General features: G+C 37.6%; 1 protein-coding gene across 4 annotated transcripts in view; it reads left to right on the top strand.

The window, feature by feature from the left end:
* LOC131067632 (uncharacterized) overlaps positions 1-25789 on the top strand; it is a 141905-nt gene that overhangs the window by 27419 nt on the left and 88697 nt on the right. For all 4 annotated transcript variants that reach the window (XM_058002722.1, XM_058002721.2, XM_058002723.2 and 1 more), the window contains one exon: positions 24745-24851. In XM_058002722.1, coding sequence (XP_057858705.1) covers positions 24745-24851 — 107 coding nt within the window. The remainder of the gene's footprint in view (positions 1-24744; positions 24852-25789) is intronic.

The raw sequence follows: 25789 nt of genomic DNA, 5'->3' as shown, positions 1-25789 counted from the left end.
TATCTTTTAGCAGCTGAACGACAGTGGAGAGAAGAGCTCAAATTAGACCATCATGTACCTAGGTGGCTACTCCCATCACTTTGATTATTGCCTCGTGAGCCAAATCCTCCCATTGTCCAAAAAGAAAGGAAATCTGTTGTTCGTAAGACTCCTTTACACACCTACAATGTACACCAAAATAAACCATTGTGAGAAGCTGGTAAAAAACGCCCTTTGTAGAGCTCTTAACAACATCTGACTGCAAATGCCTGAACTCCCAACACCCATAAATAACCAGCTTGCAATCTTGGTTGGGACTAATGAGAAGCTCGAGAAAATAAAAGTGCCATTTCAAATCATATCAAGATCCCCCTCCACTGTAAAGAGATCCCAAGTATCTCAAATATGCCACTCGGAGTCCCTCACATCGTTCATCAATAAAGCCTTAGAGCCCTGTTTTAGCAGAACACGTCAAATCAATAAAGCAATGTCTCAAAAAAAGAAATGGTGATGACACTAGAAATCATTATCCTACTCTTGTGTAATCGAAAATTATTTCACTCAAGCCATTCCATTTTTCAGAGAGCACATCCACCATCTCCTAGGCTCCCACCTTTGCACCAACATTTGCTAACAAGTTCTCTACCTCATTAGCTTCTCAATAGATATAGTAAATGGAAAAGTCCTAATTTTCCTAGAAATTCCCAAGCCCTACATGTTTCTCATTAACTTTTAGTTTAGAGAAGATCACTTCTGGACAACTTTAATGCAAATCAGTGATTCTCCTTCAATATCAACTGCTGTGGTACCCCTATTCCACACTACAACCCACAAATTAAAGCAGCCACCACCTTGACTTCATTATTCGTGTTGTTGATGGTGTTTTTATGCACTATTCAACACAAAATAAAATACTAAGTATTCTATCCTTGCTTGAACAAAATCCTCCCAAGTGCTAATCTACATGATCAAATGGGATGACTCCAAGGTTCCAAGTGTCATGTCTAGATGTGCTCTTGGATAGACTCAGTGTGTATGATGTGACATTGCTGGAATCACAAGGTGGACTTATGTTGAATCTTGAATGCTTGAATGCTTGAAAAAAAGGAAAAAAGATGAGGCTTGAGAGACCTACTCTAATCCTAGGAATGTAAGAGCAATGGACAATCTTTGATGAAACTTAACTAAGCTTTACTTTGACATGCAATGAACATCTCCAGAAGTCTAGTGCGATCTTTAGGGATAGCTTTATGATTTTCACATCACCACTACAAGCATAAGTACTGTTAAGGTGAAGCATATCAATGAAGGAGTGATAATTGAAGTTAAGCTTGGCTAAGATGGATCTAGTTGACAATGCGAGATACTTTACAATCAGCAAGGTGTTAGTAGTATGGATATACAAATTTGACCATTGATCATACACAAAGTTCTTCCATTCATCTAAACAACTTGAAAATCAGACTAGAAGTAGAGACTATGCACAAGTTTAATAGCTAAAGACACAACAATTGATGTAGAAAGCAAAAAAAAGTGCATGTCCCCATTTGCAATGGGGTGATGTGTGAAGCACAAGGTTAATACCTAAAGACACGTCAACTAACCTAGAAAGCAAAAAAAAGTGCATGTTCCCATTTGCAATGGGGCAATGTGTGAAATGGTCACAACACGTGGCAACTCTAATATCTCCAAAGATAGTCCAAACCATCTTTGCTTGTTCATTTCTTGATATGCACTTGCAACTAGCCCGACCAGGGTTGCCTTTCGCAGCCCTAGCAAAATTTAGTTTTAATGTACCACTTGAGGTGGCTGTCCACTTATTATGGCTTCTAGCCACCTTCTTAACCTTTGACTCAAACCCATCATTCCAAAATTTATTTAACCTCATCATCTCACAACGTTAATTGCAAGCTACCTTTGATTGTAATTTTACTGTTGAGCAAGTCAATGAGACCTCTCTCCATCTTCTTTATCACCTCTTATAACTTAGTTTCTGTATCATTGAAAATCCTATTGTTGCGCTCTTGCCACAAATGCCATAGGGTCATAGATGGCATCACAACCCAAATTCCATGCTAGATGCTTTTCCATCTCAACTTTTGCTAGTCCAGTAGGTAATCAACAATATTTTCGTTCTTTGGACTAGACCAATTCAGTCACTCCAAAAATTAGTTCCAAAACTTCTCCACAAACACGCAGTTAAGCAATAAGTGATCCAAGGTCTCTTATGCTTGTTTGCAAAGTACACAACTCAGCCCATTAATACCAATCTTTTTCAATTGTTTCCCTTTAAGCAAACTTTGATGAAACACAATCAATGTGAATACCCCTGCATTTGAAAGTACTTGCTTGGTCCAACATAGAGCCTTAGGCCCACATTGAGTCCCCTTGTGCCAATCAAATAGGCTTGGAGACAAGATAGCCTAAACGAGCAGAGTATTGCTCATATTTGGCTCCGCACCATATTATCTCATCACCTCTTGAATTAAGTGCTGGCCGACTTTTCCTTAGTTCTTCCCTAAGCTTCTCCCTAATCCTTTCATTTGCTTGGCCTTTTCCTTGGTTCTTCCCTAAACTTCTCTTTAATCCTTTCATTTGCTTGGATATCATTGATATAATCCAATCCACTCCACCCTTATCATTCACACCTTGAAATGTAATGGTTTACTTTCAGACCACAAGTTTGAGACAGTATTTGCTTTAGCACCACAAACTTTGGGACCTTGGGTCCACTTCCAATGGATGGAAACTGTCCTGCAAATCAGGCCAAATGTCCACATGTTTTCTATTATTGATGCACCAAGTAAGGTGGTGCGTGATCACAAGGTGATAATCCCACATAAATCTCTAGATAGCTGATCCGCCATTATTGAATGCTAAAGTGAGAATTCTAATTGGGTCCATGTTATCTAGATATATGCTTTAAATTATTCTACACCATAGCTTGTTGGTGTATTTGAACATTTTCCATACCAGTTTGGCATCAAGAGCTTTATTTTGCAATCTGAATTCCTTAATTCCCACCCCCCCACAATCAACCAACTTGGTCATTTTATCCCAATGAACTAATGGGATTCTCTTATTTTCATCGGCTCCCTTCCACAAAAATTTCTTCCAAGGAGTCGAGGATAGAAGATGCTGCCTTCAAACCCACAATCAACCAGCTTGGTCACTTTATCTGAATGAACTAATGGGATTCTCTTATTTTCATCAACTCCCTTCCATAAAAATTTCTTCCAAGGAGTCGTCTAGGATAGAAGATGCTTTCTTGGACAAAGGTAAACATGACAACAAAAAGTGGAACTGTGCCCAACACGACTTTCAACATGGTAATCTGGCCGGTGAGCATCAACTACCTGCCTTTCCATAACTCAACTTTGCCCTGATTTTGTTCAATGACGTTATTCCAAAGTTTTTTTTTCGATCGACTCGCTGAAAATGGGGGCCACCAAATATTTTGCTAGGATGGAATCAACCGGGCACACAAGGACTTGCTTGATATGGAGCTGCCACCTATAGTTGGTTTTGAATAAATACACCTTTGATTTTTCCTTGTTTATTGTCTGTCTTAAGCACTTGCTATACAACTTAAGCATACTTTTGATAACCTTGGCATCCTTAATGCTAACCTCCCAGAAGACCATCGTATCATCAATAAACTGAGTGTGGGTGATTGGATCCACCCCTTTTGCCATTGGAACCCCCATGCACCTTCCAATCCTTTGGCGTTGCCTTATCAGACCACCAAGAGCTTCTGCCATGAGAACAAATAAGAATGGGGACAATGGGTCCCCTTGATGTAAACCTTGGGAGGAGCTGAAAAAACCACTGATAGAACCATTGATTGCAATAAAAATTCGCATTGGTTTTCTGATATAATTTTACCCAATATATTTTGAAGCTTGTTTGTAATAACTTTCAAAATGTTTTTATAGATTGTATTGTAGAGGGAGATTGGCCTAAAGTCAGAAAGCAATTTGCAATTTGTTTTCGTTGGAATCATAGTGGTCACAGTATTGTTAATGTACAAACTTGTTTTTCTTCCAGAATTCTTTTGCCAGAGACCAAACATCGTGTCCAATTGTATGTCAGCATTTTCGATAAAAAGGGGTCAAGAAATTTGTTCTTGACACCTTATTGGGGTGCAGTTGAAAAGCAACGGATATGATTTCTTCTACATTGAAAGGGATGCACAACAAGTCATTGGCGTCTTCCCCAACCAGTGGCTTGATGGCAAGATGATCCTGAAAGAAAGAATTTGATTGCACCCTCCTCAATATCCTTCCCATCACAGAGTGTGACCTTCAGAGGTGGAAATCTCATTGATCCTATTTCTATCCTTCTGGTTTTGACCGAATTGTGAGAAAATTTGGTGTCTTGATAGTTATAGGTAGTTGAGAAAGTGGTTGGGAGGACAATTGAGGATTAACTAGGCCTGGGTTAGAGCTGCCAAGTTTCTAGAGGGTAGATCAAGGCCCTTTGATGCAGTCAATCCTGACCCTTGATTTGAATTGAAAAATCTATAAAAGGCAGGATGCCTCTCCTTGTAAAGGGTTAGATTTTAAGACTCTTAGAGGTTAGAATTGGTTAGATTTTTAGGAGTTAGAATAGTTAGATGCAGTTTGTAGATTTAAAATAGAGTAGGACTGTTGCAAAAATTGTTGTAATAGCAACTAAAATCAATATATGAACAGTGGTTTGGTATTTGTTATTTTGGTTTTATTCAATTTGCATGGTTTCCTTCCAGCTAGTTAGAAGTAGAGTTCAATGATTTCAATGGCAAAATGTGGGGGGTATTTGATGCATTTCAGGTTCATACCATTGGGGGCCTATTGATGGTTAGTCTGGACCCAAAACTGTGCTTGGTTCAACTATAGGTATTCATTTTAGGTTGCGCCAGAATTGGGTGCCTAGATGAGTATCTTCGGTTTGAAAATCCTTCATCCCCTTGGAGATTGCACTGTTCTTATCGAGCTGTGAGGGTGTCTTTGGCGAAACAAGAATTGGTTGTGGAAATCTATCTACCCGCAACACTAGTCATTCCTATCATTGCTCTTAGGATTCCTAAACCCTTCCCTTTTGATTTTATTTACTAGTCCGAGAATCGCAATATAGCTTGTTGTAAACGTAAGGCCCCTTATGTTATCAGCAAAACACATGAAACCGTCGTTGAGCTATTCCACAGTCATGACCCGACATTTGGAACCTTGAGGTTGTCCCCTTTGATCAACTAAAATAGCATTAGGGTTTCCTTACGCAAGAGAGGATAGGATACTCAACAACATTCTATTCTGCGTTGACCGGATGGAGTTGGTAATCTGACTTTGGCCACATTAACACCTCGCCTTGGCTTTCAAAAATTCTATCTCTCGAGCCATCAACTCATGCTCCACCATCAACTTCTTCTCTCTTACATAATCCTCCTGATACGGTCCGAACTTTTCTCATTTAAGGCTATGTGTTCCTCCTCCACAAAATCCTTTTCCTTGAAGATGTTTTTGAAGGAGTGCATTTTCCATTCCTTTTATCTTTTTCTTTGCATGACCAGGCCTAGTGCTGCCTGATTGTGGAATTTCCTCCCACCACTTTTCTATCTGTTCGATTAGATTAGCCACATCCTTCAAAATTTAAAACAAGTCCTATTTGGTCGAGCAAAGGACTTGATTTCCAAAAAAATAGGGAAGGGATCAGACATAGAAATAGGCAATATGCTTGACTGTAAGCCAATATGCTCGTCAAACCACTCCCTCATACATAGAAATCTATCTAACCTTTCCCTAATATTTGTAAAATCATCTCTTCTATTGGTCCATGTGAAGGACCCGTTCTTCGGGAGGATATCAAAAAGATTATTCCTATCCACGAAATATAAAAAATCTACCATGGTAAATACTCTTTGATCTAAGCCCACCACTTTTTTCTAATAGTTTAATGATGGCGTTGAAATAAACCCCAAAACAATTTTGCAGTTGGCAAGTAAAGGCAATTTGCCAAAAAGCTCGCCCAACAACATACACTTGTCTTTAAACTAGTGGGCCCATAAATATTGAATAAAAAGAAAACCATATCAGACAACAAAAGGTGAAACTTAATTGCTATCCAAAATTGATGGATCTTGATGTTAGTGATTGTCACCTTGGAGTAGGCCCACAACATCCATAGACTGCCCTTAGACCCAATGGGCTCACTAAAAGCCCCTTGCCACATCTTGCAATGTCGCAAAAACTTGCTTGACTTTGCACTACTCAACTTAGTTTTTTTGCAATAATGCCATATCTTCATTTCTCTCCAAGGGAGGTGCTTCCTCCCTTGGATCTCAACATATGCTCTTTGATACCAGTTATAACCCTTTCTCAATAAGGATATCCTCTATTTTTTGCTTCTTAATATTCCTGCCTTGACTTTTACCCACCATCTTTTTGTGATTGAGGGCTTGTTGTGACCTATTTCACACATTGCCCCATTGCAAATGGGGACCCCCTATTTTTTGCTTTTTAGGGTTCTGCTTTGGCGTCGCATTTGCTAATCACCAGTCTCAGAATTTACGCTCAGAATTGAATTTGAATGCTGCCAAGTTGAGAATTTATGCTCAGAATTGAATTTGAACACTGCCAAAGTGTTAAGAAGGACGAAAATCGCAATTGCTTTGGGTCACTTTTGACAACCTGCTATTTTTAGAAATTTTTGCTTTTTCTGCTTTTTTGAAACTGGCATCTAGGTTTTGTTCTTTGAGCGAATTTGGGTTTTGTTCTTTGAGCTATTTTATTACTACCCATTTTGTCGGAATTTGAAAACCTCGCCTCTAATAAAAAGCAGGGCTTTGAAAATTTTGCTTTTTTCTGAGATTAGGGTTTTGTTCTTTAGGTCATTCTGATCTTACCCATGTCTTCAGATTCAAATTTTTTTCCTTCTAAGTGTAAAAAGCAAGGGTTTGAATTTTTTTTTTTGAGATTAGAGTTTTGATCCCCATGCCGAATTATTCCTACCCATGTTCTCAGATTTCAAAAATGAGGTCTCTAAGTGCAAAAAGCAAAATGGAAATCCAGATTAGGGTTTTTGTCCAGATGAACCCGCAAGGTATGAACATGGCATGAACATTGTTGACCAAGTCAAAAGAAGGCAAGTGGAATGACACATTGAAAATTTCGTCCAGGTTGAAGAAATAAAAATGGCAGACAAGTTCAACAAGGTTCAAGGGTAGAATGGCAGATGATCAGTTAAAATGTGGAAGAAGTTTGAGCAGGATCAATTTAAAAATTGTCCGACAAGTGTTAAACTCCTATCGAGGATTAACTAACTGATGGCAAGAGTTACTTAACTCCTGCCTAAGGTTAAGCTTATTCATGCACCAAAAATGTCTGACAATTTTCAAAGTGCACCTCATGTCCAAGCTAGAAATTCTTTCCAAGTCCATTTTAAAAACATGGCACAAGCAAGAAATTCTTTCCAAGTCCACTTTAAAAACATGGCATAAGGAAGATGTGCAAAATTCGCCAAAGCTTGAGAAAGAATGTATGGCCCCACTTAGGCGAAATTGAAGATGGCATGGAATAAAAATGATATAAATTTCCTAGTTGGCAATAAAAGATGACATGGCATTCCAAGAGAATTAAAGATGGCAAGTATGATGACATGGCATTTAAGGAAAAAAAATAAAAAATAAAAATAAAAATAAAAATTTGTGGCATGCCTTCCTCAAATTCGGATTTCTAGAGGGTGATTCAAAACAAATAAAACTTTCTAAAACATGATGGAAGGTTGTAAGGATAAAATTCTAAATTCTTAGAGGGGGGATACAACAATAAAACTTTCTAATTTTTGAGAATCTTCCAAGCTTCCTTCTAGAAGAAGGCAAAGGGTTTCAATTTTCTAAAGATAGAATAAAACACAAAGCTTCTAGAAATTGCTAAGAAGGTACAAAGTCATGATGCCCATTCATTAATACTTTGTTTGCCAAGAAGAAGTTTGTATAGCAAAGAAGGAAGCATTAAAACTCTGTCAAAATTCGCTAAAGTTGAGAGAAGCTAGTAGCTTCAATGCATGATCAGATTATCCAACTTCGAAATCTGCCATGTCTACAGGTTTGGAGATCAAAGTGAACAGCTCTCAGACATAAAGATTATTAGATTCATGCCAAAATCTGATCATATTTTGCAGAAGTAAAATAAATTCAAAGGTTTGAAGAAAAAAAAATTCGAATTTTTCAAAGGAAGCAGCTCCAAAATCCAACTAGATTATCAAATTTTCAGAAGAATTTGGATGAGAAATAAAGCAAAATCAAGGGTTTGGAGAAAATAAGTTCAAGATTCTCCTTAAATTCACCATTGATAACAGGACAAGGTTTGCTGATAAAATTCTGAGTTCACCTTTGATCATCCTTGAATCTACCTTGGGAAAAGAATTCAAATCTGCACATAGATTTTTCAAAAATCTTTAAAATCTGCCAAAAAAAAATTCATCCAATATCGTCCAAGACAGCAAATTGAAAGTGGACTTGCCTAAGGAATAATAAAGTTTGCCCTGTCAAAAAAAAAAAGTAATCTAAATTCACATTGTCCAGCTGCTGCTATCATGATCAGCAAGGAAATTTTAATCATCTCCAAACCCGCCTTGGAAGAGAAAGATTGTTTATATTTGATATACATGTGATAACCTTCCAAGTTTGAAATGAAGCATGAACCAAAATCTGTCCAAAGATGTGGAAAGTCCGTCCTTTCATAGCCAAGGAAGAAAGTTATCCAAAATTCGCTGAGGAATAAGACACACATCCAAAGATCTTGTCCAATTAAATCAAGAGCAAATTAAAAATTGTCCAAGGATGTGTGATCTTCGCCTTGCCAAGAGGAAAACCTTTGAGCATGCCAAACAATCCAAAGCATGAAATTTGTCCTTCCAAGAATAAGATGGCTTGACAAATTGGAAGACAATTTGTCCGATCATACTTCCGGAGCCTGCCAAGATGACATGACAAAGAGCAACACAAACTGTTTGATTATTTTTCTGAGATGTGCCAAAGACGAGGACATTTGACTGTCCGAATTTTTCCGATCCATCAAACATGAAGGATGATTGTCCAAAAATATTCCAAGTCCGAGGACAAGCCAATTGACATGAATATTGACACAAATTTGTTCCAAGACACAAACCTTAATATGCCAGACACATTCAAGTTCTTGGTTTAAGACAGCCTAAGAGGGAGAAAACATAAATTGGCACATTCACAGTCAAGACATAAGACATGACTGAAAATTGTCCAAGCCTTTGTCCAAGCAAGTTGATCAAAGTCAGACACGAATTTGTCCAAGGCATAAATGAAATATGTGAAGATGCCGGATCAAGGACCTCAAATTTGACCCATTAGACAAGAAGACAGTTAAGCTGGCACGCTATGAAGAAAGACAAATTTTGACAAATTCACATGAAATCAGACCAACAATGAAGTGGGAAAATAAATTTGACAAGCACATGAAATCAAGGGTCAATCATATGAACGGGTTGATAAAAGTTTGATACATGAAAAATGGCTAAGTGTGGAATTTTCCACAACCAAAAGAATCAAATTTTGACTAAATGTTGGAGAGGAAACATGAAGAAAGAAGAAGAACAAAGAGGAGATGAATCAAATTCTTCTCCAAATTCAAGGCACTTGAAAGAGTCTCCAAGCATCAAGAAATAAAAGTCTTTAGACTCGGTGAAAGTATGGAAAGAAATTCCAAATTTCTTGAAGGATTTCATTTCTGAAGAGTCAAAGACTCCCATGTGCAACATAAATTGGCAGCAAGAAGAGTATTCCAGACAAATTTCCATACTTAGGCAAATTTTTCGACACAAATTGGTCAATTCAAGTCAACATGTCCAGGTTCACTGAACACACTACCTCTCAGTAGAAGAAGGGGGTGCAATCCTAAAAGATAGCATCTTGTGCCACTTGTCTCTCATCCAACGGAGGAAACCCTAATTAGGGTTAGGTTATTTTAATCTCGGTCGTTGATTAGAAATCAATCCTACCCATTGAATTGTAATTGGGGAGCCTATAAATTGAGCTCACCCCTCATTTGTAAATTATGGGAGCATATTACAAAACATGTTGAGATAAGCAATTGTTACATACAATTGCCAAGGTAATAAGTAATGCATTGTTCGAATCGATGGTGATTACCTCTTTTATTTTGGAGTTGGCATGGTTCTTATCCCTCATCATAGTTTAGATTTTATTTCATGTATGTTAGATGAATGAAGGATTTGATAGTTTAGATTGGTGAAACTTTTTGCTAATACATTTGTTGGATGGATGATTTTCATTCAATGTGTAAAGTTAGCTTGATCTTTTGATGTGGATGCTTAACTTATACTTTTGAGTAATATTGTTCAATTGTTGGTATTATTCGTAAGTGTGAAAATCTTGAGCTCAACCCTATAAGATTGCGCATGCTTTGCGTAGTTGTCCTAAGTGTGGCGAAACAAAGTGCTGTTATTAGTTTCACCCAGTCTTTACTGTCTCTTGAATTCTTAGGAATAGATTAGAATTTCTAAACCTTATCTCCATCTCCTTTTTAATTTTCTTGAAGTCCATGATCCAGAACCCAAACGAAAAATCTCCATTGTGAATTGAACGGGCCAAGCATAAGTCCCTTTGTGTATTACCAACATATCACAACGCCCATTGAGCTTATCCACACATCAAGACCTGACCAAAGAAACCTTGGAATTGCCATATAGTCTTCTTGCAATCTTAGCATAAGTGGTGGTTGTTTCAAGAGAGGATAGAGTATCCTTGGGTATTTTATTCTAATGTTCGGTATATGATAAAATGTACACCAACAAGACCTTGGTAGCCGATTATCTGATGCAACATTGATCCACAATCCACAATCCCGAATTCATTATGCTTGCCTTCCTCTTCATCCAACCATTGTACCTCCTCCAAACCCTCCCCTTCCAACTCACTTGGGCACACCTCATTCTCCCTGGGGATGTTATTAGAAACCTGGGCCCTGGGATCCGTCATAGTTGGAGACCATCCTAGGGAATGCTCCACCTCCGGTAACACCACTGAGGGAGCTGCATTAAACTTCGTATCCAATTTGTCAAGAGCCAATCCATTAGCACCTTCGACACCATTGCCCTGAACATTATCTTCCCCGCTTGGTCCATCCTTATGGGTTTCTGTTCTCAATTCTGGAACCCACTCCTCTAAGGTAGTTTTAGGGATTCGATTTTGAGGGCAATCCCTGTGCCTGTGTTTTCTACTTTTACACCCAAGGCAATAAAATTTCTGCCTGTCAATCATGGTTGATTTTGTCCATTTCCCAAAGGGAGTATCAATGTAAATATCCAACATAATTGGTTTGATATGCGCAACTCTCATTCATATTAACAAGAATTAATTGGTGGTTTTATAACCATTGTTAATCTACATCGTCTTCCCCATTCCTACCCCTATGGCTTTTAACCATTTAGCGCGTGGAATTCCAATAGAAGGTTTTGCAAGCGAATCCATGTTGGTTGCCACCCATTTTTGGATGTACATGATTGAGCCCTCCATACTCTATGGGCCACTCTCATTGCCCAATTCCTCTTCTCGCATGAGAATTCAACGAAGAACAAAATTTTTGGAGAGGAGCCCAAAGGTCATGCCGATTTGACCCAACCTTCACTAGAGATTTGGGGAAACTTTTTGGCAAACTTGGCTAAGACATCCCTCATCATATCTGTAGTTACCATTTCCTCCAAAAATTTAACTATCATCTTGCTCTCTCTCCCCTTAAGTTTGCCTCTGCTACCTTCAGACGTTGTACCTTGCTCTACTATGGACATTGTACTCCTTTAAAATTATAGTACGTTGTACCTTGCTCTACTATGGACATTGTACTCCTTTAAAATTATATATATATATATATATATATATGGATATATATTGTTCGAAACCTATATATGCTTGTAAATTGGTTTATTATTGCATATTGGTTTGTTAACACTTGAACTAAGTGCAAGATAACTGAATTCACTGTAAATATAATAGTTAGGTTGATAAGGGAACTTTACATTGGTGTTAGAGTAGACAATCCTGCTAGCTTGCAAGAATAATTTGGATTATGTAGTCAAAGAGATCATAGGGCCTTAGAGAGAGAAAGAAGAGGAGGTTAGCATCAAAATTGGAGGTAGAGTTAAGAGGAAGATGACAGATCAGGAGGATGAATGGAAGACTTTCACACATAGACAAGAACAAGTGGCACGAAGATAGGAACAAATGACACAAATGCTCATCCAAATGGTGTAGAACATGACCAACACTAAAAACCCTACTAGGCTTGCAAAAAACAATGTAGGAGAAGATGGTTATTTAGATTAGAATGAGATTGAAAATCACACAATTAACAAGAGTCCAATTGGATCAGCATCCAAACCCTTCTAGACTACAACTTTACCTAGAGTGGAGTTGCCACAGGAAGAGGAGGAACCAAACCTAGTTGCAAATTACTTTAATACTTGGACACTTGAGTACACGAGGCTTGATTAGGATATTAGAAGTCAGATCCCATTTGCACAATACAATTTTTGCTAGATTGAGGAATGGGCCAAGGGTAGAGAAAAGACAACATATGCAATAATTCAATAGATCTCTATAGGAAAGGGTGAGTATGTTGATGCCTCCAACTTTTGATGATTTCAGGAAGGTTAATGCATGTGCTTGGTTTCAAAAACTGGATATATATCTTTATGATAGTTAATAAAGCAATCAAGTTTGCTATTCTTCATTTGGAAGGTACAATGCATGAGTGGTGGCATCATGGGTTGATCACACAAGGACATCATCACATTGTGACATTAGCTGATTTTACATAGAAACTCATAGATAGATTTGATAGGAGGAACCGAGAGATGCATTTGAGGGAGCTGGCATGTTTGAGAGAGCATGGGTTCAGTAGACGATTTTGTGGTAGAAATAGTGGGTTTTAGTCATGGTGCAAGATGTTACAAAGAGGAAACTTATGTTTTTATTTATTGAGGGATTATTGAAGTCACTCCGAGATTTGGTGAGAGCTTTTGAGCCAACATCTTTGCAAATGCTATCCAAAGGCCATTGAATTTGGAGAATTCCATGACCAGGACCAAGTTTTATCCCAAGAGTGTACCATCAGGACAACATAAGAGGCCATTCCACAAAGGCTTTCCACAACCCAAGGCATTGCATCCAAAACCTAGCAAGGTGAACAAGACTAAGATTGAGCTTCAAAAGAAAAAAACTATGTTTCCTGTTGTCATTTTATGACACCCTTGGTCCATTAGTGAGAACCAATTAGAGATATGTTCCATGGACCAGCGCTGCCCAGTTGATCAAGGAGAAAAGCAATGGAATTATGAAGTGTGAAGTGTTGTCTTGTCAGAAGGAAGTTCCTTGTCCTTCAACTTCGGAACCCCTAGGTTCCCGAGTTCCTTGTTCTTCAACCCCGGAACTCTGGAACCCCCAGGTTCCCAAGTTCCTTGTGCTTCAATCCTGGAACTCCGGAACCCCTAGGTTCCCAAGTTCCTTGTGCTTCAATCCTGGAACTCCGGAACCCATAGGTTCCCAAGTTCCTTGTCCTTCAACCCTGGAACTCTAGAACCCCCAGGTTCCCAAGTTCTTTGTCCTTCAACCCCGTAACTCCAGAACCCCCAGGTTCCCAAGTTCCTTGTCCTTCAACTCCGGAACCCCCAGGTTCCCAATTTCCTTGTCTTTCAACCTCGGAACTCTGGAACCCCCAGGTTCCCAAGTTCCTTGTCCTTCAACTCCGGAACTCCGGAACCCCCAGGTTCTCAAGTTCCTTGTCCTTCAACCCCGGAACTCCGAAACCTCCAGGTTCCCAAGTTCCTTGTCCTTCAACCGTGACCTTGGTCCCCGAAGTTCCCCAACTACGGTGACCCCAGTCCACGAAGTTCCCCAACTACGGTGACCCCGGTCTCCGAAGTCTTCTAAACTACTTCTGACTTGCAACACTTCCGGATGGCGTGATCGACACTCAAGGCTTTAAATGCTCCGATAGTTTTGGTGACTTCACTTTTTTGTGGGGCCACAGGGGTGCATTTAATGTTTTTGGCAAGATTTCCATCAAGAGAGGTACGGGGCCATGCTTGGTGACTTTTGTCATGATTGCCATGCCTGACTTTGGAAGGTTAGTCAATCCACCTTCTCAGGATTGCCCTTTTGTGGGTATGGCTAGGTTGCTTGCATGTACAAGTCAAGTGCATGCACTTACCTGCACTTCCAGATTGATATGCAGGGGTCATGATCACCCTTGTGACCATTTTCTATATAATGGATTTTAAGCCTCATTGTAAGGGGTTCTCTCCTTGCTGCCTGGAGTTTTCTTATGCTCTCCTCTTCTCTTGAAGATTTGTAATCTTTGCATTTCTGCAACTGTAAGATTGGCGTTTGGCCTTATGATTAATTGAAGAACACTATTCTTGCCTTCATTCAACCTATGTATGTTGTGTATGCTTTCTTACCTTCATCATAGGTGCATGTTGTGGCTCTTTCTCTTCATATATGCTGTGTTAACTGGTTTTCTGAGTGTGACTTGTGGGAATCCTTCTCCCCTCTTGGCATTTAGTGGATTCTAACCTTCATCTATGCATTGGGGTTACTCATATAACTAAAAGTTGTGCTTCTTCAGGGTGTTTCAGTTAATTACTTGTGTCATTTAGGTAGGGAGAGGAACTATCTCTTCTTGGTGCATCACCTCCCTTGTTTCAAGCAATTTCTCTCTTCTCTTTTCCTCTGCAAGTTGTTAGGGTAGGCTTAGGAGTTAGTTTTAAAGTGTTGAGTTGGTTCAACACCTGCACCTATTTGAGGAAGGAAGCCGACCTTCTCCGGAGATTCAACTCCCATGCGCAAGGTCCTACACTTCAGGGTTGTTTCCATGTTTCACAAGGTTGCTGAGTTGATAGCTTAGCAAGGGTGCAAGCTTTTGTGATAACATTTCCCTTGTAGAGAGCTATGGGAGGCAGGTCACAAGTGCTTGTGAAAGGAAAGGTACATTGTAGAGCGGTAGTTGAATGAGGATTTTGAGGCAGTTTGAACCTTAGGTTGTTGTGGATAAGGTTGAGCATGAGGATTAGCGAGGAGAAGAATTACTAAAGGGCACACTTGCTGCACTTTTGGGTACACCTAGGTATCATCCTCGAGTAAAAGGAGTCTTATACAGATATAGAGTGGGACTTTTGATTAATAGTGGGGCCATTCACATCTTCATTGATGAAGAATTGGTGGTTATTAGGACTCCTAGGTATCATTCTCCTTGAGTTAAAGGAGTTTTATAGAGACAGTGAGATTCTTGATTGATAGTGGGGCCACTCACATCTTCATTCTTGAGGAATTGATGGCTAAGATGGCATAGAGGACAAGTGGTTTTGAAGGATTTAATGTTACAGTGGTTGATGGGTTTACTATATTCTGAGCAACAAAAAGATTTAGCAGCAAGATGATTTTTATGGTTGCACTCACTTGGCGAACTCATACAAAATTATTAGACTATGGAGTTGAGATTCAAATCCGATGGGAAGGAGGTGACTCTTCAAGGCCCATCTAAACGGGGTCCCAAGATTGTTTTAACAAAAAGGATGGAGAGGGCGTTTTGTAGAGACCAAGTAGCTTGGGCAATAGAGTGTTAGATTATAGATAAAAGTTCATTCAAGGATGGGTGATTTTATAATGTTTTGACACTTAATCCATCTTGGATAAACCTAAGAAGCTATTCAATGACATTCCTTCATGATTGGCATTGGAAATGGGTCTTTAGCATGTGATTGAGTTTGAGTAAGGAGCAAAATCAGTGATCACTACATCTTATTGTCACCCCAAAAGGCACAAGGAGGAGATTAAGAAGGCAATTAAGGAGTTTTTGGATATTGGACACATACAACCTTACTCTAGGCCATTTGTTTCTTCTATGGTGTTGGTTACGAAAAATGATGGTACTATGAGGATGTGCTTTGATTATATAGTCATTAACATGAAGACAATGAAGAATTGCTACCCCATTCGTAGGATCACGAGTGGATAGATGAGCTTCATGATGGAGTGTACTTCTCCAAGATTGATGTACGGTCAATAAATCATCAAATAAGGGTTAGAGACGAGGTTGTGCACAAAACAACTTTTAGGTGTCATTATGGGTGTTATGAGTTCTTGGTCATGCCATTTGGGTTGACTAACATACTTAACACATTTTAGTCATGCATGAACTAGGTATTTATTTTACAATTGAGGAAATTTGTGCTAGTTTTTGTTGATGACATATTGATTTATAGAAAGACACGGGCGGATCATTTCAGGCGCGTATGACATGTTTGGTTTGTTAGAGAAGCAATCACTAGTTTGATCAAGGTATTGTATCTAGGGCATAAGATTAGTGCTCAAGGGATTAGCGTGGATGAGGAGAAGATCAAGGCAATGAGGAATTGGCTTCGATCTAGGACTTTATCACACTTGAGAGAGAGTTTGTTGGACTTTGCAGCTATTTCAAGAGGTTTATGAAAGGGTTTACATGTAATGTCCCCTTTTGGGATGATCTTGGATCGTGCCCTAAAATCACAAATTCAATTAAAGTAAGGAGTGTATTATAATTATATCTTTATCAATAGAATGCCGTTATCAAAATAAATCTTGCTTTAGTCCCTACAACAATGTTAGTTAATATTTGAAATATAATTCATAAGACTATTCATTTCTATTAGGGTTAGGGATGGAACAACAAATATAAATGCATATATATCAATAATCATCTTAATCTATTTAGATAAACGATGCTTCTTGATCTTTAGAATCAAGCATCAATAGTTCCATTTCCCATAATCAACCATAGTAGGGTTTGGGAAGGGAGAATCACAAAGGGAACTTGACGACATGTTCAACCCAACTAAGCCCAAGACCATGACACATCCAACTATAATAGCCCACCCCTTGGTCCACAAGTGGTAGGAATATCCCACTATGACAATTCCATCACTTAGGGTGGCCTACTTAGTTCGAGGGAACCTGGGTTATTGAGGAAGACTGTTCAGCCCAGTTAAGCCCAAGAGCATGGATCATTTAACTAAGGCAACTCGCCCCTTGGCCCACAAATGGTAGAAACGTCCAACTATAACAATTCCATCCGTTAGGATGGCCTACTTAATTTGGGGGAAACCATCTACTACCTCTCCCTAACATATCTCCCTCCATTCCCTCAATGAATGCTTGGAGGAATAAAGAATAGACAAACTTATTAATTAAAGAAACATACTAAATTTACAAAGTTTATTAATAACTTGGTAAAGATATATATTAGAGATTATAGATGCATGATAACATTGCCTCTATTGTGTACAACCTGAGTTGGCCTAGTGGTGGAGAACTTGTGCTCTTGAATTAGAAGTCACAAGTTCAAATCTCACAAAGGGGGTAGGGTACGTACACCTCATCGGCTTCGGCCCATTACCTATCAAAAAAAAACAAACATTGCCTCTATTGCATACGAAATACTTGCTAATGCACAAGTTTGTTATTTGCCTTATATTAACCTGATTGGCGTCTTATATTCAGGTATATCTGCCTCTGAGAAATCCTCCTTCTTCGATGCCTGCACATAAACTTAATAATTTTGGGCTGATTATATAAGATCAGACTCTGTCCCTTTTTTTAACTCAATCTCTAATTTTAGATCAGATGCTATTTTCTATTACCTTTTTGGTCCTTCCTACTTGCCTCTTCTAGTGAATGGATCTCCCATTTATATCTCCCAGTGGGAGGGTGTCATAAGTCTTCGTAGGGATGCCTCCTTCCATAATTAAATTGCTATCTTTATAATACCCTTAGTCTGGTATTTTATTTGCCTTGTCTCAAGTTGGTACTTGCACTAGATTTAATTGGCCTTAATTTATTAGTTTATTCTGAGTTGGCTCTAAAAATTCCAAATAAGTAGTCTTAATTAGGTCGGCCCTATTGTTGCTATTTATTGCCTAGATCCTACTTATTAAAGCTGGGATTTGCCTTATATTACTGCTCTGGGTTGGTCCTAATTATGCAAAGCATTGCCCAGATTTAGTTATTAATATTGCTGGGATTATTTTGTTTAAGTCTCAACGGCAGGGGCATGATATTACACAACTAGTAACCTTATTGATAGATTTGATGAAGAAAGGGGTTTTCTCTTGGGGTGCTTCAACACAGAGGTTTTGACAAGCTCAGGGAGGTAATGAGTTTATTTCCTATTTTAGATATTCTTGAGTTTTCATTTCCTTTTTCTTTTAGAGTGTGATACTTCAGGAGAGAGGAGTGGAGTGGTTTTGATGCAAAACAGACACCCCATGGTATTTGAGAGTAGGAAGGTCGAGTCAGAAAGGAGAAGAATGTGGTGGCTGAAGCACTATCTTGGAAGCCTTATTTTTGTTCTATGATTGATGTATCTTCTGATTGGAAGGTTTCTATAATAGGTGAATATGCAAAGAACACATTTTCTGTTGATGTTTTGGATGTCAAGCTACTAGGTGACATGTACAAGGTGGTTGATGAGCTCATTCTTAATATGGACTGAGTGTATCTTGTTTCCAAATAAAAGATGAAGGTGAAAATCTTGAGGGCATGTCATGACACACCGCTTGCTAGTCATTCGATGTAATCTCCTTTTTGGGTCCATTCCAATATTCTTAGGAAGTTCCAAGAATCTTAGAGATGTCAACATTTAAAAAAAAGGAATTCTACCTACCAGCCCCAGTGAATTCGAGATATCGAGATGAGTCCAAAGGTACTTTCCAAATGTAGTTTTGACATTCTGGGAGCACTTAACACTTCTTGGAGAATTTTGCTATTTTTGGGAAGCACTGATTTTCATTACGTTTGATATCTTAAGAGGTTGTTTGGGCATGGTCAAAATTCATATTTGGACCATTTATATATTTTTTCTAACTTGGGTGAACGTGCAGAAAATAATTAAATAATTAAATAGTTAAATATTAAGTTGTTGAAAAGTAAAATTAAAAGACAATTTATATTTAATTATTTAAAAAGGAGACATAAATGAGTTAAGGGTTTAGAAAGTAAATTATAGAATAAAAGTCACTCCATGAGAATTTCTAGAAATATTTAGAGGGGCTATAAAAAGAGGTTGTGAGGAGGCATTTCCTCATTCTTGGATTTCATTTATGAAATCTAGTCCAGAGATGTTGAACTTGGTTTATTCCTCAGGCAAAGGACAAAAGCCCTTTGAGCAATCAATTCCATGGACAAAATCCCACCTAGTTGATTGAGTGATATCACCTAGAGATAACCATTGAGTTGAATGATTTGTGCCCTATGTTGTTTGTGTGAAGATTCATTGAATGTTAAAAGATTTGTGGAGATAATGATAAACAAGTTCAAGGAGTTGTCGGTAAAAAAATTCTTGAAGTTTGTAGGTAATAATAAATTTGTAAGAAGAGTTATTCTACTGAGCACCTCCTTCCATTTTATTGTTTGCAATTCTTTGATCTGGGCTTGGACGAGTCTCTACTTACCTGCAACCAAATTTGGGTACTATACCAAGTTTATCAACAAAAAGTTTCCATCATGGGGCGTAGCAGGTCAAAATTGTGAGTGAACTATATCATTCATTGTGTAGAGTTTCTGTTTGAGTGTATTTCAGACGTTGGTGCATACAAATTTGGCATCAACCCTAAGAAATTGTAATGTCCCCACTTTGAAATGGAATTTAATAATAGATAATAATAATAAAATTAAATATTAAAAATTAAATTATAATATAAAGAATATAATTAAATATAATTAATTAAAATTTAATTAAGTTCATGAATGGTTAAAAGACATGGAAGGAAAAGTTGTGACTCCCTCAACAATAAGATATAAAAAGGAGAAGAGAACCTCATTTGGGAGGGGGATAACTTGGAAATCAGAAGTGCAGATCTGATTTAAATAAGAAGTGCAGGTCTGATTGTGAAAGGTTGTGTCCCTTTCAAAGGGCAGAAATAATGAAGAGTTGCACACTTTCAAAGGGTGTTAATGGTGAAAGGGCGTGTCTCTTACCAAAGGGCATACATGATGAAGAGGTATGACCTCTCCCTCACATTGAGAGATATAAAGAAAAAGGAATAAAAGCATCTAGTAACATCACCATGGATCAGATCAAATCAGAACTGTTATTAAGTTACAGGCAGTAACATGAAGCCCAATAATGTTCTTATGCAGAATTGATAGTAATATTAATATGGACTGCAATATATATGACACAGTCATACGTAATTTCATATATATATTCATAATACCTAAGAAATATTTATACTTATAGTCTAAATAATGTTATTACTGTTGTAGCGTCCTAAAATTGCGACACTTGCAATTTTGACTGCATTTCGGTCTTCATGATGGCGACGCAACACGCAACCTGAATGGAGACCCCGAAGCTTGCTCACGACACTGAAAACTGCATTTTTCAAGCACCCTGGCCTGAACCTCCTTGCACCCTGCTGTCCCGGGAGGTGGGACCAGAGCGCCCAGCGCCCTGGTCCCCAGGACCATGGCGCCCAGCGCCCTGGTCCCTTGGTCCTATTTTGGGCCCGGTCTCCTAAGGGGTCTCGGGTCTTTTTGTTTGCAATTTGGAAATTAACTTTCCTGGTCGGCCTAAGGTCGGGAAAATCAGTCTATCAGCCCTAAATGACAAGTATATAAACTACATTTTCCTCTCTCATTTGAAAAAGAGACACAGATGATAGGAAAAAGCGTGGAAATTATACTCAAGCATTCAAGCATTCAAGCATTCAAGCATTCCTTCAAGCAATTGATCCTTTCAAGTCTCCATTCAAGGCTAAGTGTTGCATTCAAGTCAAGGATTCAACCATTGAAGAGGAGATCACATACTACATGCTACAACATACAACATACAACATCTATACCTTCGCACATAAGGATACAAACATCCTTAGAACAAGGTATTAGTACTTGTTTTACAGTCATTTACATTTACAGCTCTTGCTCATTTCTTGGTTAATTCCAAAACCGGGGTTTGACCTAAAGGCAAACCCCTAATCCCTAACCCCGCAATCGTCTTCGCTTTTCTGTGTGTAGGTTGCAGGTACGCGGCTGAAATTGAAGATCTGGAATCCTTGTGCAGAGACGAACAAATCCCCCTTCGTTTCGCGAATTTTTCGGAGGACCGTGGCGCCGGGCGCCATCGTCCCGACAACTTTTGCTCAAATTTGCAGGACAGCGCCGCATCGACATTTTACTGCTAATTCCAGGTCCGCAGCTTCATACTGTATTCCTATCTCAGTTTATAAGCGAATCTTTATCACTTTCTATGCATGCTTAGCTTAATTCTTCTATCAACATTCTTTACAAAAGAGGTAGCCTTGCTGTCTTAACCCTTGAAACACATTTAGCACCCAATCTTGCATTGCGTGGGATTGGATCTTGTGGGTTTCAACCCCTCTTTTGAATGTAAAGTCTCTCCCCTAAGTGAAAACCATCGAATCCTAGCAAACCTCCCTTCTCTCTCCTCGAAGTTGGAAGAGGGGAGAACAATTAGGGTTCGATCGCGATTTTCCGCTTTACAACTGTCAGTGTTTAAGAAGATGGGAATGAGATGTTCCAAAGAGGGGCAGTCTAAATCCAAGCAATAGGTTAAGTCCCAAGATAGGGTGGGGATCAGCGACCCATAATCCTCGAGGGTATAGACCCAAGATAAGTAAGGGCTTGGATCTGTAAAATTTGAGGGAACCTATTGTAGTTGGTCTCTAAGTGCTTTATTAACATATGTAAACCCTTCTCCCTTAAAACTGAAGTAGTAGCAAGGTTTGGTATCTATATTAAGAACTACGAATAATGAAATTAATGATCTAATGAGGAAAATAGATAAACACTTGATAATAACTAATTGAAGAATATCAATCAATTTTAATATATTGAAATAGATCAGGTAGGGGACATTACAGAAATACCCAGATCTGTAGATTTGAAATTGTAAAATGATTGTTAAGTGTTTTGAAATTGCATAAATATAACCACACAACAGTTTGTTCCAAATCTGTTTAAGCTTGTAAATTGGTTATCAGTGCATATTGGTTTGCTAACAGCCTAACTGAGTGCAAGATAACTGAAGTTAATTCAGTAGTGTTAATATAACAGTCAGGTTAATAAGGGAACTTTGCAGAGAGAGAGAGAGAGTCAAATTTCTACAAGTTAATAGACAAGAATAAATATTAACACTAGTATAATTGTAAATTGATCACGACGGTAGTATAGTAGCAATATGATTTAATCATGGCAGTAGTTTGATAGCAATAAAATTTAATCATGATGGTAGCATAGGAGTAGTATTTCAGCAGTATAACAATAGTTTATTCATTACAATATTATAACAGTAGCTTAATCATGACAATAGTATAACTATAGTATTTGACTGTTCAATTTCAAAGTTTAAAGTTTAGAAATTAAAATTTTAGTTAAAAATATAGTTTTAAGCTTCTAAATACAACTACGCCTCATATAGGCTATCCATATCAAAACCTCATCTAGGCTATCAATATCAAAAGATCTATCTATGTCACTCTTTGGCTGAAGTTGTGGCTCGTCCAATGGAATCTTGACCAATTTTGATTGCACCTTCTCGTCAATCTGCCTGACATCTTCAAGATTAACATTCCGATGTGTTGCTGGAGTTTGTTAGTACTAAATAGTTTGCTGATCTTGAAGTCTTAAGGCACTATGAACTATAACTAGATTTTTTGTTCATTTAGAGGTGAGCTTTTTCCTTTTGATAGAGTGGATGAAGCCACAGGTGTTTTTCTTTATGTAGTACAGGAACTAGCAATTTGTGAGAGTAGATAAATAGCAAATTGTTTCAACTCTGATGTGTCCTTCCCATGAAATTTTCACCTATCCATGCTAGCCTTTGGTTTGCTGAATGTAGGATCTTGAAGGTTGGAAAACTGTAGCCATTGCTCTAGAAATATGGTTGCCTCATTGCTACACATATTACGAAGGGCCTTCATAAATCATCTTCAGAAGGAAGAATTCAACTAGGTCTAGGTGTGTACCTTTTGGGATTAATGGTGTTGGAATTGTTTGTCATTGATGTCAAGATGTCGAGATGGGGGAGTGATATTATTAAAGATGGTCATTGATGTCAAAGTTGAGAAACATGAATACTTGATCATATTCAAGACATTGTATGTTGGATGACAGTGGAGTTGATAAAGTGTGGTCATGCTTATAGTATGATAATTGACAAGCAAGTATTGCAGTAATATAAATGGGTTTGTGACAAGTGTTGGAGAAGAAGAACAATTGATTAATAATGAAAAATACTATAGATGATACTCCTTTCTTAATGAAAAATACTATTGAGGAAATCATAGTTGTTAAATATATATCATCGTGTAGAGGCAGCGTCACATTTCTTAACAAGAGTAAAACATAACTTGTTGGCTGACTTCTGTAACAATTGAAGACTCATATAAGGTCAAGATCATTGTGGAAAGGCAAGCGAATTCTTTATGAAGATCATTGATAAGTAATGTGAGCAATGGAATTAATAGAAGAGATTTCTATTAGTGAAGGATCAGTGATAAATAATGTGAGCACTGGAATTAGTTTATAAAGCCAACCTCTCTTAAAGCATCTTTGAGGAAGAAATGTCATCCTTGGAAAAGTGGTTTAAAAATAAATAAGTCTCATCAACCTCATTGGTTTTCCACCCTTGGCCTCCACTAGTTATTGGGATCTCTTGTCACATAAGAAACTTGATTACAATGAGGGGATTTGGGTGTGGAGACCAATACTAACAACCTAGACAATTATCTTTGACTATCATGATATCATTGATCAATGATGAATTATCATACTATCAAACAATTGTCATTACTATTATAAATATATTTAATAATATGATATATCCAATGTATTTGCAAGTTTTTACAGACACACACACACATATATACAGCACGCACATATATACAGCACACACATATATACAGCCATACCTAAATGTGTTGCACGCAAGATTTTTTTTTGCCATACCATTGTACCAGAACCCTATACCCATGGCCAACCCGTGCCAAAATTGACAACTTAATCTTTAAGAATACATATCCAGCATATCACAATCAGATTATGAATTAAAGATTAACACACAACCATAAGTACATAAATCCAAGATAAATAAAGCTGTTTTATAGACTTGTATAGATCGGCAATTAATGATATGCAGTATTAGTCTATGCGTTTGTAAAGGTCCGCTCCCATGAATAATGCTAGATGTGTGTTGTCTATGTTTACCATGGTTAGAAATTGTCTTAATATAAATCACTATGTATAATAACAATTGATATTAGGTTCAATCAATGATTCTCTCTAATACCCCTTAAGAAGTGTTTCACAATGTTAGAGAAAGAAATATGTTAGAACGATAACTTTCTCTAAACATATTTGAAATATGGATCATTAATTATTGTATGCATGTACAATTGATATTAGGTTCAATCAATGATTCTCTCTAATACCCCTTAAGAAGTGTTTCACATTGTTAAAGAAAGAAATATGTTAGAATGACGAATTTCTCTAAACTTATTTGAAATATGGATCATTAATTATTGTATGCATGTGGGTGTGTAGTTAGAGTTTCAAAAGATCTCTTTTTCTCAAATTCTATGTTGGGCCTAAATTGAAGCATACTTGTAAATGTTTTATTGCTTTATGTTTCAATTTGCTTACCTCTTACCAGCATCTAAAATGGAATATTAATGGGTGTTATTCAGGATAGCAGTACCAAGTTTTCTCTAGAAAGCCACAAGAAAGAGGTCCTGCATGAAGATGAACTCCAAGGAAGGGATATTTATCAGTCTAAAGATGGTTTATGGGATTTGTAAGCCTTTATTTTAGCATTATAAGTCGCTCATTTACTAAAAGAAAGTTATTTTATGTATAACGAGGGTGAAGTTTTACATTTTAATAAGGAAATTTTATCATAGGATTTCTTGGAGTGCACATCAACAATTGTTATCAAAGAAATCATCCAAGCAAAAGATAAAATATTTGTTCTAACTCTTTTCTGCCATGGTTTTTCCAAATTTTTTGTGCTAGAGAACAACCTTTACCATTGGCAATTGATATCTGTAAGTAGCTTGTTTTTTCTTTGAAATATTTTGAGGTTGATGATTTGTTTTCTTTTTGATAGCTTTATTGGTCAAACATGTTAATCATATATATACTACAGCTTGAATGGAATTTTAGATGCAGGTAGGAAATGCATAAAAAAATAAAAAAATGTAAACAACAATCTATTCAACAAAGAACTATCTACAATAATGTATGCCATTGTGATCATCACATTGTAAGAAGACATGACAAAACATGATGTAATAATCGATCTGAACATGATGTACGTTGTTTCTAAGTGTAGATTTGACTCATATAAGTTGAAAACTAAAAAAAAATGCTTACTTTGCAATCTCTGCCTTCTGTTTTTGTACTTATTCTAGTGATCACTCCCCTAGGTGAGTTCTAGGATCCTTTGCCTTGATTTTAAGCCTTATCAGGCACCTAAAACCAATTCCAAAAGTTTCTGGGCAAATTTTAAAATCAGGACAATCTGTATTTGGGGGCTAGAGAGGACAAATTGCACCTTCATGCTAGAGTCTAAATAAATTCTGATTGATTTGAACTTTTGGGTTCCAAAAATTCTAGCCTACTGTTGCCCTAATCCAGACTCAAATGGTCATTTTGAATTGAAACCAAAATTAAAGATCAGTATTCTTCATTTTGAATATAATAGGTAATAACAAGAGATAGCAAGAATTTTCT

Source organism: Cryptomeria japonica, chromosome 5 (assembly GCF_030272615.1).
Source record: "Cryptomeria japonica chromosome 5, Sugi_1.0, whole genome shotgun sequence".
Taxonomy (NCBI): domain Eukaryota; kingdom Viridiplantae; phylum Streptophyta; class Pinopsida; order Cupressales; family Cupressaceae; genus Cryptomeria; species Cryptomeria japonica.
Note: the sequence above shows the minus strand (reverse complement) of the source record. Positions and strands in the feature narration are given on the sequence as shown.